The sequence below is a fragment of the Amblyomma mixtum genome, chromosome 3, assembly GCF_055824585.1.
Source record: "Amblyomma mixtum isolate Tamu chromosome 3, ASM5582458v1, whole genome shotgun sequence".
In the NCBI taxonomy this organism is placed as follows: Eukaryota; Metazoa; Arthropoda; class Arachnida; order Ixodida; family Ixodidae; genus Amblyomma; species Amblyomma mixtum.
Genome location: NC_143014.1, coordinates 379,697,732 through 379,715,155, shown reverse-complemented (window position 1 = coordinate 379,715,155; position 17,424 = coordinate 379,697,732). Strand labels below are relative to the sequence as shown.

At 44.9% G+C, this 17,424-nt stretch overlaps 1 protein-coding gene across 8 annotated transcripts; it reads right to left on the bottom strand.

The window, feature by feature from the left end:
• Nucleotides 1–9,699: 9,699 nt before the first annotated feature.
• On the bottom strand, nt 9,700–16,947 carry LOC149356967 (uncharacterized). 8 transcript variants are annotated; one of them, XM_089584370.1, is made up of 6 exons: nt 16,859–16,947; nt 16,601–16,770; nt 16,094–16,221; nt 14,908–15,184; nt 13,665–13,823; nt 9,700–9,981 (listed from the first exon to the last, which is right to left on the bottom strand). In XM_089584370.1, exons 4-6 carry the CDS (start codon nt 15,173–15,175, stop codon nt 9,899–9,901), a joined length of 510 nt encoding a protein of 169 aa, XP_089440496.1. In that variant the 5' UTR covers nt 15,176–15,184; nt 16,094–16,221; nt 16,601–16,770; nt 16,859–16,947; the 3' UTR covers nt 9,700–9,898. The 8 variants fall into 8 exon arrangements, with proteins under 8 accessions (XP_089440496.1, XP_089440498.1, XP_089440501.1 ...); XM_089584372.1 differs by lacking the exon at nt 16,094–16,221 and adding an exon at nt 15,201–15,311 and having other exon boundaries at nt 14,908–15,118; XM_089584375.1 differs by lacking the exon at nt 16,094–16,221 and adding an exon at nt 15,201–15,311 and having other exon boundaries at nt 14,953–15,118.
• Between the last annotated feature and the right edge of the window lie 477 nt (nt 16,948–17,424).

Genomic DNA, 17,424 nt, shown 5'->3' with positions numbered 1-17,424 from the left:
TGTCTGTGATGGAGTGTCTGCTTTTTTTTTGCATCTGCCATGAACAAGATTTGTTCCAAATGAATTTTTGTGTTGTCTCCATTTATTTCAGTATCTGTTGGATTCAGCTAGTCAGGCCAAGTGGAAACAAATTGATTTAGGGGGCAAGATCAGTCAAATGTGGTAGATTGGACCTACTGGTTACAGTTTGTCCAACTAATGGGTGCAATTGGTCTGTCTCTCTGAATTCATGGTACCCAGTGGGCCTGACCTTGAGTATCCATTTGATCTGGCCCACTGCACCCATTATACCCAATGGGCATGACCTGACGAAACCAATTGGTCTGTCCCATGGAACCCGTTGTTCACATTGGGCGTGACCTTTGGATCCAACTGGTTGCTCCCTCTATACCCATTGTATAGAATGGGAATTACCGGTTGTATCCAACTGGTGAGTTGCACTGAACCCATTGTATCCAATAGGCATGACCTGTTAGATCCATTTGGTTTGTCCCTCTGAACCCTTTTCAGTCAATGGGTCTGTCCTGTTGGATCCAATTGGATTGTCCCTCTGAACCGTTTGCAATCAATGGGTCTGTCCAGTTGGATCCAACTGATTTGTCCCTTTGAACCCTTTGTAATCAATGGGTCTGTCCTGTTGGATCCAATTGGATTGCCCCACTGAACCCTTTGCAATCAATGGGTCTGTCCTGTTGGATCCAATTGATTTGTCCCTTTGAACCCTTTGTAATCAATGGGTCTGTCCTGTTGGATCCAATTGGATTGCCCCTTTGAACCCTTTGCAATCAATGGGTCTGTCCTGTTGGATCCAATTGGGAGTCCAAAAACACCATTGGAAATTTCAAATGGTTCCATTTGAAAATTTCCAATTGGTTCCAATGGTTTTTTTTGACTGGGGAACACACCCGTCGCTATGATTAACACTACAGAAGTCATTTCACACAGTATTTCTGCACCCTCCCTCCATTCCTATACAGTCGTAGACTGCGTGTAGGCTCTATAAAACGTGTGAAGAAATATCTGTAGCGGTTCCTTCTTCTGCCGCACATGCGGCACTCATCATATGGCCATGTATCGAGGCACTTGATTAGAGTTTTCCAAACTCTGCACAGTAATTGCGTTTGCAGCTTCACAATTACAAAACACAAATGTATAGCAATTTTAGATATCATCCCGTGTTTGCCACCTGCAATTTGCATAACAGGTAGTCACCGCCTGGTTATGGCCAATCCCCCTTTGTGGTATGGGCTATTTTATGAGGTGAACAACAGCAGCAAGAGACATTTCAGAACACAAGGAAGTCGGTGGGCACTAGTCACAGAAAGCTGGTGGATTTTGCAAAAGCTACTGTACGGGCTTAGTCACTGAAATACAACAAAGTATTTATCGACAATTAAAGTTACATTTACTGCCCCGTCACCGACAGCGTATGTGAGCTCTGTATTGGTGGCGCACTTTCCACAGACAAGACTAGCTTAATAACTTCTAGTGCATCTGCCCCTCCGTCGTCACCGTAGCTAGATGTTAGCAGACATCGGTCGTTCAAATGTAGCTTCTCTTTTCTTTTTTCTAACATTAGGAGCGTTAGCAATAAACATGATTCCCTGTCAACATTGATTTACACCTGTTCAGCTGATGTGGTGATTCTTACAGAAACTTTGCTTTCCGCAAAAAACAACGATAAAGAATTCTTGAATTGCAAACGAAAATATAAATTCTACAAGCGTGATTGGGGAACGCGATTTGGCAGTGGCTTTTTGATAGCAGTCGATAATGACCTTGTTTCCTTCAATGTTTCTGTTCTTTCCCCGCTTGAAATGGTTTGTTTGAACATCTGCCTCAATTATAAAGATATTATTTTCGTCACATGTTATCATCCTCCCAATTCATCTAATGGTTTCTCGTCGGATGTTCACGATGTTCTAAGCAATTGCACACCAAGTTTCCATCATCACCCAGCTTCGTTCAGGGCGACTTTAACTTTAACGTTCCCAACATTAATCGGGACATGCATCTTCCACTTGCAAACTGCAGCTCCTCCAAATGCATTTCCTTTCTTCGCACATGCTCTGACTTAAATCTTTATCAATTAGTTAAAAGTCCAACGCGTGTTACTCAATCTAGCGCCAGTATTCTTGACCTAGTACTTGCCGTACATCCGGACCTCGCTCACTCACTTTCACTTCTGCCTGGTTTGAGTGATCATTCCATTATTCATTTTAATATTATGAACGTTTCACCTCGCCAGGAAGTAAGCAAAAAGTTTACTAGGGACTATGGGAAAGTCGACTATACTTCTATCAACACAGGACTAGCAGATTTTTCAAGCAAATTCTTCAGAGTTTTGAGAGCGTTCAGTGCAAGAAAATTTGCTCACCTTCAAATCGAAAATCATCTAGCTTACTAACCAATTTATTCTTTTATGCAGGATAAAAAAATTCTCTAATACCCCTTCGTTTACAACATCACTCTAGCGATTACTGAACAAAAAAAAACGAATTTTCCCATAAAGTCAAGTTATGTGTGTCTGAAGAAAGATGAGAGGCTTATCATCGCACAGCAGCAGAGTACACTAAAGGGCTTAGAAATGCGAAGCGCACATTTTTTGAACGAACGCTGCTGTCGATGCTTGCCTCAAACCCGTGCAAATTTTGGAATGTTGCTCGCGGTGATAAGTCAGAAATCGAATTACTCGCTTCTGACAAAACTATTGTTCCCAAAGAAAGTTGTTGCCCTTCCTATTGTTTCCCATTTTTATTACCAGACCATGGATCTTATCATAGATTGGACTGGAATAAGCAGATTAATGCATGAAATTAGCTCTTCTTCACCAGGCAAAGATGGTATCAGCCCAAAATTTTTGAAAAACACTGAAGCTTATTCTTCGATACTGTTGTAAAAACTTCTTTCGCAGTCCTTGGAATGTGGTGAACCTCTGGACGACTGGAAAGTGGGGAAGGTGGTTCCTATTTTTAAGTCAGGTGATGTTAAATTCCCCTTCCAATTACAGACCCATCTCATTAACAAGCATTCCTTGCAAACTACTGGAGCATGTTATTTATAGCCATATTATAACTTTCCTTGAGACTAATACCCTTGTTACATGGGCAGAGTTAACCGTGGTTACCAAACTTGACTGTGGTTATCTCAAACCGCGGTTCGCCGTTGTCACACTGCTCGCTACCGTTCTCGGTTTTGGCATCCACTGGCCGGGTGCAACGAACGAAGTGACACAATGATCAGCAGAGTGAAGCAGCATTTGCAAATACCTTACAACGCAGTGTCTAGAGTGTCATCCGACGGTGCCGTCCGGTGGCAGCACTGCCTCCACTGCCATAGTACAAACATCGGCGCACCTCCTGAAAAACCGTCCACGCCAAGGCAATGCCTTTGCGACGGAGCCCTGGCACCAGCATCTGAAAATCATGCTATGCTTTCATGCTGTCGTAAATAATAAGCCCTGGGATAAGGGAATGTCAAAAATGATTCCTCTTCGAGGATCGCTGATCTGTACCACGCTGACTGTAGGAGTAATAACTCCGATACAAGCTAGGGCGTACCAGCTGCCGCTGGTGCACTGTGGCTCACCCGATCTCTTGCATTCTAGCTCCGCTGCTAAGCCGTCACTGAAATTGATCATATATTTTCTTTTAGCATGAGACAATGGGGTAGTCAGTAAGGCAGTGCAATGAGTAGACCATTTACTGTAGCGCTGGTAAATTCAAAAGCGCAGCCCACTGTGGCTTCGATGCGAAACAAGTTAGGCTTAGCAACGACTAGGGAGTAGCGCACTGTCAGAGCGCCATCGTCCGCCGCGCTCGCAAGCGGCACCACCGCAGTCAGCTCGTGAAATCTGGTGCAGCGAGTGTTGCGCTCTTGTCGCCTGCTTTAAAGATGCGGTGCAGGGAGCGGTCCTTTTTCAATATTACAGCGCTACAATGTGCAGCTCGAGCATTGTGGGACGGTGCTGCAGTACACTGTTGCTGCGCCGTCAGACGGCACTCAGAGGCTGCACCAAAGCGCCATCGGACGGCGCTTTGGTGCAGTCTCATTTAATGTGTTGCTCTTGAAACGTGATTTCACGCGAAAAAAGTATGTTGCTGAAGTGCACCAGCTCATACGCTTTTCAAAACTCTGACGCCTACGGGCACTTTGTCCACAGACGCCGCCATGTTCTCGGTTAATGACGCAAACCAAGGTCGCCAAGCTCGGTTCGCGAGAACCGCGGTTAGTCACGTAACTGTGGTTTGGTCTGCCATGTAACATACGCTAACCACGGTTATGATTGACCGTGGTTATGCTAATCGCAGTTAACTCTGCCCATGTAACAAGGGTATAACTCGATTTCAGTGTTCAATAGCACGGTTTCCGAAAGCACTATTCTTGTGAAACTCAGCTCTTAGCCTGCACGAATGACTTGTTTTCCGCCCTTGACTCTTCACTCATTACTGACTGGATTTTCATTGATTTCGCCAAAGCTTTTGGTACGGTTTGCCACAGACTACTACTTCTGAAACTAAGTAAGCTTAATCTTCATCTTAACGTTTTAAGATAGATCGAATGCTTCTTGTCTAACTGCACACCCTTTGTAAATGCGAATGGCCGTAGCTCTGATTCTTGCAGTGTGGACTCTGGGATCCGCAGGGATCAGTGCTGGTAACTTTGATATTTCTTATCTATATAACCCGCCGCGGTAGCTTAGTGGTTATAGCACTCAGCTGCTGACCTGAAAGAGCGGCCGAATTTCGATTGAGGCAAAATTCTAGAGGCCCATGTACTGCGCGATGCTAGTGCATGTTAAAGAACCTCAGGTGGTCGAAATTTCTGGAGCCCTCCACTACGGTGGCCTTCATAGCTGGAGTCACTCTGGGATGTTAAACCCCAATAAACCAATCAGCCAAATCTTATCTATATTAATGACTTGGCTAATAGCATATCTTTCTCCACGAAACTTTTTGCCAGTGATTGTGCTATTGTCAAATAAAAAGCTCTGCTGACCACCTTACCCTCCAATCAGACTTTAATCAGATTTCTTCTTGGTGTAACACTTGGCTAATGAAGTTTAATGTTATTAAGTGCAAGTTAATGAGAATTTACCGTCATGTATCTAATGAGATTTCTTGTGATTATTCACTTAATAAAACTCCGCTAACACAGGTTTCATCTTATATATACCTCGGTGTTCATATATGCAGTAACCTTTCCTCGCAAGCTCAGGTGGACTACATAACAAGTAATGCTAATCGTACACTTGCTTACTTACGTTGGAATTTTTCTATAGTGCCCACAAACTTGAAACTTATACTTTACAAAACACTAGTTCGGACCAAAGCTAGAACATGCGTCATCAGTAAGGGACCCTCAACTTTCCTTACTAATTCTAAAAAAGATCGAATCCATCAAAAACCAGGTGGCGTGTTTCACTTTTTCCAACTATAATCGAAATGCTAGTGTAACCGGAAGGAATCTAGGCCTTCGTGATCTTTCCATTCATCGAAGAATTGCGTGTTTGCCTGTTCCATAAAATCTACCATTATAACCCTCATCTCAGAAACTCGCTACTTCTGCCGGTTTCATATATTTCTTCCCGCAGCGAACATCAGTTCAAAGTTGAAGTGCCAAGCAGTCGCACGAACATTCATTTCGCATCTTTCATCCCAAAGACAGCTAAGGAATGGAATCACTTTCCCACTTCCACTGCATGCATTACAAACTCAAGAGTCATTTAAGAATGTTGTTAGTGATTATATAATCTAATTCTAATATGCCAATATTGTTCTTGTATATTTTTTATTATTACCCACTTCTTTCTCTAATGCTTCGGCCCTGAGAGTAAATAGAGAGTTTTAGCTGAGCGGGTTTGTGCGCTCGCTCCGCTCAGCGAGCTAGCGGGAGCGCTACTGCGCATGCGCGAAGCGCTCAGGCGGGAGCGCGCGAGCGGAACGGCTCCTCCGCCCCGCTCCCGCGCGAGCCAAGCGGAGTCCGGAGCGGGCCGACGAGCGGGCCTCGCGCAAAGCCTTCTGGGCTCGCGCTAGCCGAACCAAACGTAAACATTCAACATGGCGGCCGCCAGCGAGGGTCTTGCCGGATACTTTTTGGCATGGCGAACAGATCGCAGGCGGTGTCGGATAACTTGCGAACGTAAATCGATCACGATCGACGCTCGCACGCGTAGAGGATGAATGCACACGCTAGACAACGCTACAAATGCGTACAAGCGCACGCTGCGAGGGGTGACCTGCGTGGTCTTGGCTTGGCTCTCGCAGTGGCAGACATTTAAATTTGTTTTGTAATACGAAAGCTTCACTGCTAACACCAAATCTCTGTTGTTACCAGAAAGCATACAGCAAACGTAAACAACTATTATTTATTTATTCACGCATATATCAGAGAGGCCTACTTATGATCATTTTCTGGCAAGTCCAGTTACCACCACTAGGAGGCGTAACGAGTCGCCTCGCTTGAGCGGACGGGGAAGACGCAGTGCTAAAACTCTATGCGATGCTCCGCTGTGGCTCCGCTGGGAACTGCGAGCGGAGCGGATAGTAAACCCGCTCAGCTAAAACTCTCTAATATGTATATGCAAGTTCGTTGGCACCACAATCGCGAGTCGACACCCGTGTCGCTCAAAAGGCGTAAAGAATCCCGCATGGGCTGTGCAGCTTTTCAAGTCTGCAGCCAAGTGCCTAGTAAGAGGCCCTACGAAGGTGGCCTGTTCTATATGAATTAGTGGAAAATGTGAGCTTCGCTGCACCCTTCTCAGACTGTTTATCGTCAGCCATCATCTGGAAACAGTTTTGTCAATCATTTCAGCGGTCTGGGGCACCTGAATACAGCCAGCAAAGCATGCGAACAGTGTGCACCTCCTCATTATCGGCAGTTTCGTTCCCTCACATCATAAGAAACTACGGAACGTACAAGAGAGCGTGCGCTATTTAGGCCATCTCAAGATAGGTATTCTGCACTATTCTGCAGTATTTCATGTAGAACACACCTGTCGCTGTGATTAACGCAACAGAAGTCATTTCATGCAGTATGTCTGCCTCATCCCTCCACTTCTATGCAATGATTCCTATAGACAGTTGTAGACTGACTGTAGACTGTGTAAAATGTGTGAAGAAATGTTTGAAACGGTTCCTCCTTCTGCCGCAGGTGCAGCACTGATCATACGGCAATATACCAAGTCACTTGGTTAGACTTCTACACTCTGCACAGTAATTGCGTTTGCAGCTTCACAATTACAAAACATAAATGTATAGCAATTTTAGATCATCCCATGTTTACCACCTGTAATTTGCAGTACAGATCGTCACCACCTGGTTATGGCCAATCCCCTTTGTGGGTATGGGCAATTTTATGAGGCCAACAACAACAGCAGCAGCAGCAAGAGATGTTTCATAACCCGAGGAAGTCGGTGGACACAAAGGGATTACAGACTCGCCAACGGTGCTGACGGTGGGGTCCTGCTCGCCGGTCGAGGACGAAGCATCAGGGAAGGAGAAGAGGGGTTGAAGCCAGCAAAGGTGACTGCACTACTAATTATTCGGCTCACGCTGGGCCGTCACCACCGCAGAACGCTATACGACAGACCCAACGGCAGTGGCAGCGGCAGCAGCGGTGGTCTATGGGTTGTGGGTTGCTTCTGGAAATTCAGGATCCCTTAAGGCTCGCTAAAGAACCCGTGACAGTGTGAGATGACCATAGAGTGCGTGTGCTATGTTCCGACTTGCTGCTGAGTCCGAGGGCAGGGTGCAACTTTGAAGGGGTTGGTGCCACCTCGGGACACCAACTATGGATTTGATTGATGATGATAAATTTTCAAAGGAGATCCACAGTGCTAGCAGCACAGCGCAGGAAAGTGAGAGTGGTGACTACGTAGTAAACTTGCTTAAACAGTTCTCGTGAATATTTAGAGTCAAGTGGGCGCGGCCCGAAAGACCATCTCCTTTCTTACATGGCCACGGTGGTTGTGAGTGATGTTCCGAATTTCAAAAGGTTCGCTCCCAGAACTCGGCCATAGTTCACTTTTAATAAAGTTTTTAATGCAGTACTTCATGGCAGGCATTAAAAATCTGTTTTTGTCACTTCCATATCTGTTTTTCTCACTTCCATGGCCAACGATTCTAGACAATAGCATTTTTGAACAAGAAACACTTCACATGCAATTTTTTCGTATTATGCAAGATTCCATAATTACAATATATCCACCAACCACTTGATGGCGCTTTGAATCTTTCTCTGCTATTAGAATTTTTGCTATCCTCAAAAGCATTCCCTATCGGTTTTGTATGGTTTTTCATTTGTGCTTGGTACTCCAGTGCAAGGCCTCACTCGAGTGCTGGTCGACAACTGCTCCCTGCATCTATGATTTTTTTAAGCACAATTTATTCCTGCATCAGTTCTCTGTATTCTTCTTATAGCGCTAATTTCATAAAAATAATTCCCTTTGTTGTTTTACATTCCTCTACCCAGAATGATGCAATACATTACCGCTACTTGCTGTAATGGTGATGCTGCCTCAAAGCTGCGGGCATGTTAATATCAACGGATTATTGCAGAAGCCCACTATCGTCGATGCGACGATTGTGAACATTAGGCGATTTTGCAAGAGTTCCGTCACCCTTCTGGCCCAAAAGAACTCGGTTGTCCTAAGATAATTGTCTTCAACTCCCAAGCAATCTATGGGGATCGCTAGTGCAGCAGACAAGGAAATTTTTTTCCCTTTAGAACACAGGGAGGCCTCTCCGTGATGCATGGACAATTAAGCAGGGCAATGCGTCACTGTAGTCTTTTTTGGCATAGATCAAGCGTAGCGAAACCAAACATGCTACACGTTGGACTGCACGAATACATTGCAAAGCACACTCTCTCACATCTACGCTTGCATCGAATGCAGATATGCAAGACTGCTTCCTCCTAGCTCTAACGGTCTGGAAGTGGCCAGACACAGTAACAAATTATGGGAGTACTTATCCGTCATTCTGTGGTGGCAATACGTAAGCATTAGGTATCCTCCTTCCAATTCCTCACATCTACTTATTGTTTCTTCATAATTTCTTACATACTTTGGTGTGCATTTCTTTTGCTCATTAATGAAAACTGCTGAGCAACTTTGCTGGGCTCTTTGCTCAGTCATTCTTAGTCATTTTTACTTTTGCTGAGATTTTCTAGACCTTCTTAGTCTTTTGTTCTTCCTGTACTAACCACCTTTCGGCCTCGCCTCTTCTACCCTACAAGTGAAGAGGGGAATGTCTCCCTGAGCTTCCCACTGTGTGACAACCATGGCGGGCGGATGGCAGTTGCACGTGGCCCCACCTGCCATGTTGCACTAGTCAGGACGTCGACTGACACGCTTTTTCATGGTGGGGCTTCAAATGCTAAGGTATTCAAATGCATCAAGCGCTACAAACACCTGCAAGGAACTGAATGTAAGGTTCGGTGTGTATAATTTCACATTGTACTGTCATGGACAAAAGTTCGGGGTATGTGGATTTTTGGGGAAGGAAAAACAACAATCCTGCGCAGGCTCACCAGTATATCAGCTGGTATTATTCCAGTTTATGCAACAGACATGTTGCCACGCGATTCATTGCTGTTACTTGACGTGTTTTGGCTGACTGCGCAGAAATATTTTGCATCGAAACCGCATACTGCAAGCTTTCGGGCATGGTTAAGTAATAAGCACACGCACAACACAAATTTTTGGTCCGCAATATATGTTGCGTTTTACAAACTATAAAAAATACAAAATATGCCACGACTTGTAGACATTCTATACATGGCAGCAAAATACGCCATCGCGATCAATCAATTCCAGGCCAAAAAGCAGTCACTTGGCTCCTAAGTCTCGGAAAAACGCCATGTGGTTGCTGAGTGCCTGCGGCCAACAACTCCAGTCTCAAACGTTGCCACCTGTGGCGGCTCTCCTCTGGTCTCCGGAAGGCTGCCGTGCAACAGCCATTGTCCAACCTGGGGAAGACCCTGCACGGCAAGATTCCAACACATTGCAACACAAACTCACAAACTATAAGATTTGGTTTGGTCCAAGTGTTAATGTGCGAAGCAACACTCATTTCTCTTCCGCACGTTTACCAGCACACGGCTCAAATCACCAGCAGAACATCTGGGAATCTAACACAAGCATTCGATATGAGAACAGGCTCAGTAACATCGCTGGGTTCTGCGCGCTACTGGAGATACTACAAGGGCATCACTGAAGCATGTGCTACAGGTCCGGAATATCCCCAATCTGTAATCTTTCGTGATGTCTCTCCCACAGGAAACACATGATGATCAGCTCAGCTCTGCTAACTTCAGCTAAAGAATCTGTTAAATAGAAAGCCAGCCAGCAAGAATTTCATTTGTCTTACCTGAACTGTGGGGGGCGAGGCTGAGGGGGTGGGGTAGCAATGTGTTGTGGGCCACAATGTGAAATCCATATCAGTTAGAGTACAACTTTCCATTGCCCAACCTCCTGACACCGTAAGCCTCACAAGACCTCCCCAGCTCCTGCTGGCACACGAAAACAGACTGTATTAGAACTGCAACTGAGGTTGAGGCTGAGGTAGTTGCTACAGAAATTGTCAAAAATATATAGACCACCTGGTGTGTTTCTAGCCGGGGCCTCAGGCTTGTTTTGCCTCTTGGGCGTTCTGAATCTTTCGAAGGTGGCGGCAGGACTTGGCCTAAGCGGTCCTGAGCATAAATCTTCAAAAGGTTAACAAGAGCCGCACCACACGGCTGGAAAGGAGACCATTTCAGCTTTCTGTTAAAGCGATAACATTAATGTTTCCATTCTGCAGAAATTCCGGCGGTGGCCTCAGCGCAGTGAGTGAAAAATCCTCGGAGAAGGAGCCTAGATGAGCCACGTTGGTCAAGTGATCTAGAGGCATCACCACAACCTGCCCACCGGATTGAGAGCAAACTGACCACTGTGGCAGGTGGCAGCTCAGTTAATAGAGAGTTTTAGTATAGGGTCACCCTATCGCTTTGGGTCATAGGGGAATAGCAGGATGCTACTGCGCATGCGCAGAACGCTAACGGCCCTTGGGTGTTTCGGTGAGCGGGCGACGCTAACGCAAAATCGACGAAATAGCGTGCACCCCAAAGCCCCTCTACGTTGGGTCAACATGGTGGCGGCCATCGAAGCAGGCCGTCTCGTTTCATCACCGATTTGTCGTTGCTGCTACTCTGTGGCTCACGCTCACGGCAAACTAAAGGTGCCCGAAGGTTTTGCTTTGGCTGAAGTTGGCTGAACAACAAAATTCTAACGATATAACACACCAGATTCTCAGATTGCTTCTGTGTTTACAGAGCTGCTAGGCTTAGCGAGTACATGTCGATTGACGTCAGAAAGCGCGGGAGGTTTGAACTACTGATCTCCACAAACAGGTTTACAACTTTGATCTTCCTATGTGGATAGTCTTGGCTCAGATTGAACATGTCCGCATTATAAAAAAATATTTGCATCATTTTCCGCATTTCCTAATTAGAAATTGGTAACTGCAACAGTTTGCATGTCGTTTTATTTACGCATTGGAAAAATACAGCATATATATTAAGTGATTTGTTCTGAAAGCTTCCCTTTCCCGCCGTTATGTCGCTGCCTTCAAGCAATGCAAAGCGACCATCCACCACCCTATTCTAGACAGAAAACTTGAACCCGTTTCCTTAACGCTGAGGACATGCAGATAGGGTCACCCTATTCACCCTGACCCTATTCTAAAACTCTAATAATTTGTTGCAAGAGATTGCTCGGAAAGAGCAACCTGAGTCTCAAGCCGCACCGACGGCAGCACCTGCCATCACCAGGCAGTGGTGCATAGCTTAACTCCTGCACCACTCTGCCAGGGGTGGCATGAGGGCCCCAAGGGATGGACGAGCGTGAAGTTGAGGATGACCAATTCCGCATATAAGGGCAATGACCAGTTACTGCTATCAGACTTATTACCTGTTAACAACACCGCACTTATCGCAATGAACGCTAAGGTGGCGCTTAAGTGTACCCTCCAGGTTTTTTTTTTATATAATGATTGTACATATCTATAATGAGTTCACTGTAAATGCTGCGACATGACACCAAATAAAGGCGGACACAAGCACAGCGGTGTCAGCGTTGTCTGTGTCCTGTCCTTACAGTCATGATGCATATACATACATATGCGTACTGACCAGTAGGGAACAGCATCGGAATAAACTTCGAAACAAATGCTAATAGGTTTATAGGGTTTAATGCCCCAAAGCGACTCAGGCTATGAACGACGCCATAGAAAATTTCGACCACCTGGGGTTCTCTAACTCTAGGAGGTCATAATTTCTGGAGCCCTTCACTACAGCATCCCTGATAGCCTGAGTCGCTTTGGGATGTTAAATCCTATAAACCGATTTCAATTTGTTGCCAAAGACCAAATGAGACATGTGTGATATAACCGTTATAAGACTACATAATACAACAAACTGAATATGTGCAGATGATATGAACCTTGCTTCACCAGAAGCAGCTAGTGTCCATCGGCAAAACCCCGATCTGGTTGACAGAAGCGTTTGCGGAGACAACACGTCCCACCGGCCACCTTCCAGACCTCACTCCCCAAGCTAGGGAGCTCCCATCTACGCACCGCCACCCTCGGTCAACCTCCTCACCCCCGCCCCCTGCCACCCACCAGAGGTGCCATTCACCACTGAATTCTACTTTCCAGATGCACCACGCACCACCAGCCCTGATACCTCTCCATCCACGAGGCCTCCTTTCCCTAGAAACCCCTGCAACAGCTGAACCAAAATGTGACGGTGAAATCGAAGTTAAGGAAGCAGCGAGTAAATCTGCTGGCCTCCAGAAGCGCTATCCACCAGGCTCTTCCCCGTATCTAGGGGACTGCCCCCCACCCGCCGCCAACCTTCACCCCACCTGCACCTTCCACAAATCCACCCACCATTACCCACTCATATCTGCCCCTATTTGCCCTCCAGAAACCCTCTTATCACATCTGTGAAGCCTCGGAGTAGAGCAAAAGCATTCATTAATGTGAAAACATGAAACTAATAACTAAGGATGAATCTAACTGCTTTCACAGAATTGGCACATCATTTGTCTGAATGTCCCGTAATTTTTGTTTTTTTCCTTTTTGAAACTGTGAGCCAACCGCACAGAACAGAAAACTTGTCACCAGACCCAACAAGAAGACTGCGCACCCAAAGTGCCCCCAGTAGAACAACAGGAGACCTCTTGCATTCAAAAAAGAACAATTAGAGTATAAGGTCAGAAAAAACACAGAAAAACGAAAACACTTCTAAAAGTGGCACGAATATACCACCGCCGAGTGCTCCATTTTCATTTGTTCACTTAGATTATTTTTAAACATTTTGGGAGAAGATCCTGTGTCACTGTTTTTTTTTTGTTCTCTGAGTCAAGCTTCGTATATTTCCTGGCACATGCTAGGGGACATAAATTTGTGCATTTTGTTTCAAGATTCCAAGCAATATTTCACACCGTTGTGTTGTCGAGCTTTCTTAGAGTGCCTTAAATGGATGCTTTCCTAGTTTTCAGCACGGCCATTTTCAATTTTTTCTGTAATGCCACTGCGATACTGTCATTGAGAATTAGTGTCCAAAAAGCACATTCCGTGTGGCGACCCAGAGGGAGCTATCGATGACTTAGGCATTACCAGCTTCTTCTCGCAACCAGCTGGGGGCAGTGAGAAGTCGCAGATCTTCTCCCACGGCCGGCACAACATCTGGAAGCGCGGCTCCAACGCACTGTGGATGCGCGTTTTGAGTTGCAACGGGGCACCCACACACAATGTGTGCAGGCCATTCTTTTCCTCCTGTGGGAAATCAAATTCACTTGCGTTAGACTGCATCTTTTGTTTTTTCATGGCCTGCTATTAAACAAAGCGAAAGTGAAATGAGAGTAAAAAAAACAGTGGAAGTATAAGAACAATATTGAAAATAACTATCCACTGCTCACATCTTTTTACAATATAATCTATAGATAAGAACCATGAGGCTTAAGGAAATTTCAATAAAGCTCGTTGCTCTGATTCTTTTTTCCCCTCCACCTCTTGGTCACTTTATGCATTGCTTACGATAACATGGTAGCTTTGCGTTGTTTTGCTTGTGAAAGTTCAAAAGCACATGGGAAAAAAAGGAAAAGAAAAAAAATCAGAGCGGTCGTCTCCCCCCCCCTTGGGTTATAAGTCGTCGCAGTGCTTTGTTCACGAATGCTGCAAGTGCTGTTGATACCATGCTAATAAGTATGCTTCCTTCCCCTTTCAGCACCCTTCACTCTTCGGGCATGTTTCGCCATTTGGTTTTTGAAGAACATATTAGTGACGCTTTCTGATGATGAGAAATGCAGGCGGCTGGCAGTCAACATTAACATTTGTTTTTACCATAAGAGCTTCATTCGTACACGAGCATTTATTATCTCTAGTACTGAGCAGAACAAGCATGAGGAGAAATTTAAAAAAAAATTATTGGAGAATTGCAGTCTGCTGTATTGCATAAATCAGCATTTCAATATCAGGAACTTATTTGGCAAATCATCGTTGTCACGTTACTCTTATCACGTGACCCTTGGATGGTTTTGGCAACTTTTCAATGAGAGAGAGAAACTACGGATGTTTATATTAGTAAGCTAAAGAGTTTACTAAGCTTTTTCTAAAATAGTTATTGAATTATTTTTCTTTGTAACGTTGCTTTAGAACTGTGGAAAGAGTGCACTGTTGAAATAAGTATTCAATCAAATTACGCCTTTGCTTGTACGTTCAAGGCCCGGAACACTATTTCGCAACGTAATAGCTTTGGAATATTACTTCAAAATGATGAAAAATGCTCCTTTGGCCACAGTAAAAGAACAATAATAAAACAAATTGAAGATATGTCTTTAAATTTATTGCACATATTTACTGCTCTCAAGTTGAATCCAAGCAGCTGTCGTTTGTCGACAATCACCTGGAGTATCATTCTTGTTTGCCATGAAGAAGCCAGATAGGTTGAGCCGGTACTTGGGCACCACGACCACCACGTCCACTCGGCCCACCAGTGTGATGGCTTCCTGAAGTCGCGGCTTCTTGCCGCTGAGGAACAGCAGGAGCGCCGGCGTGGAGGCTAAGCCAAGCTGCGGCATCAATATACCTTCGTGTAGGCATCCATTATGCTGCTTCAAGGTAGCCATCTTCGACAGCTGCATTCAGGCATACCGTAGGAAAATGTTACGTAGTGAATCAGTTTTGTAGAAGTAGGAGCCATGTGTTGTGCATCCATAGCATCTGTATCACCCACTAGCAATTCTGTAGTAGCACGCAGTGCTGCTGTAAAAGAAAATTACAACAATGAATTTAAGTCTCCTTAGGAGCAGAAACGGAAAGGCCTTCCCTTTTCCACTATTTCTCCCTCCCTTTTTCATTTCGTTTACCGTTTTTTCTTATTTTTGTTTTTCTTTATTTAAATTTTACTATTTTTATTTACTTTTTCATTGTTTCTCTTTTTTCAACTTTTCCTCATTGCCTTATCTGTTATTTTCTATCTCAATCGCCTCACTATCACAGACTATCACTAACGCTATAATCATGATTTCTATCACCAACTAACAGTATAGCTGTCATCATAATATCTGTAGTCTTCACTATCTAGTGAATATATCAATTGCTAAGTAACTTTCACTACCATCACTATCTCTAGCAGTAACTGTCACTATCAGTAGCTACCATTGTCACTATCACTATTTTTTACTATCTACTTATCATTCCTAAAATCATTACATGTTGCTGATCAACTTTTACATTTTATTTATTATCATATGGAACTAATGATTGACAGTTTGTGTGGACACGTGCGGACAGCTTCCGTCCACGCCACTTATGAGGCAACAAAGGTTCACGCCCTAAAAATGGCAGATGGTTTAGCATGACAGCGTGGGGTATCGGGCAATAACACCAGTTATGATGAGCACTTATGGTCCTCATGTGCCTTTAACATAAAGGCCTTGAGCCTAAAAAATTTTTGCCTCTGGTGTTTACTAGGAAGGCATTTACCATGAAGGCCTTCACTACAAGGCCTTTACCGTAAAGTCCTTTACAATGAAGGAATTTACCTCGAAGGTATTTATCCAGGTGAAGTCTGCGGCACACTGTATAGGGAGGCTCTTAAGGTGTGCCACGGCGACTAAGTGTCTATGGCATTTAGATATCGGAAACGGATTGTAGGTTGTGTTGGACACGCCTGCAACATTTTGATTGAAAAGCAATGCAGAAACACTCGCTGTTAATGAGCTCAATCGAAGTCCTAGGCATTGTTGCGAAGCCTCCGATCACAGAATGCTCAGCGCGAGTGAATTACTGGCACGTCGTAATTAAATACAATTACTACACACAACGCACTACCGTTAGACGCTATTGCACATATGACGCTCATTTGGTAGCTTCTGCGGGATGAGGCGACATTAAGGAAGAAAGTTTTTCAGCATCAGAGCTCGGCGGCTAAGCCTAGCCAATTACAGAAAGTACCAAAGTCTTCCCGGGCCGCCGGATGTTTTAGAGGCCACATACATTATGATTTAGTTTTGACGGCAATTGCAATAAAATAGGCATGCATTGATCACCTCCAGTCTGTCCAGCGAGGTAGTTGAAAGGCGTTCCTCAGTATGAGCTCAGAACACTAACGTCTGGTAGCAGTGCGGGGCTCAGAACCTCAACACGTGTGCCGTTCTGAGAGCGCTGTCAAGCATAGAGGACGCAATGGTCAAGCGCGCGTCTTCGTCTTTCTCTTCGCCTGTGTTGGGGGAAAAATCTCAGAAACGCCGCTGAAACACCAGAGAATAGTGAAAAATGTAATGTAGTGAAAAAATTTCAGAACCTACGATATTATCCTCCTCACATGACTCCTCAAAAAACTGCTGAAGTGATATATGCACTGGCGGACAGCCGCGCCGCGGCGCTGCGGCGCAACGCCACCTAGGGTTTAAAGATAACAAAGGCCATGTAAACAAATCTGCAGTGGAAGTTAGCAAAAAGCGATTGGAGGATTGGTGGCTGAAAAGCAGAGATGTGGCATAAGGTTAGAATTGTAGGAAACTAGGTAAAGATGATGGCGATTCTTAATGATATGCGAAATTGCTTGGCAGTCTGGCAACACCGCGCCCACAACTTCCGGTTTCCATCTTGGCTCGGTCGAGCTCGTCGAGCTGGTGCATCGTTTGCTATGCGTACTTTCTTCTTGCGAGTGGAATTTCAACAGGCAAGCTTCAGCTGCTGCGTTGTTTTCACAGCTGATCTTTGACCAAATGTAGGTGCTTTCAATAAGCGCCAGCTTACTCCTACCGCGTCCTCAGCTTCGCTTGAAGTCTGGCGCTGATGATCGCAATAATCGGCACTCGAAAGTGGGTTGGAAAGTCGAACCGTGACCGTGTGCTGTTGTCGTTTTAAT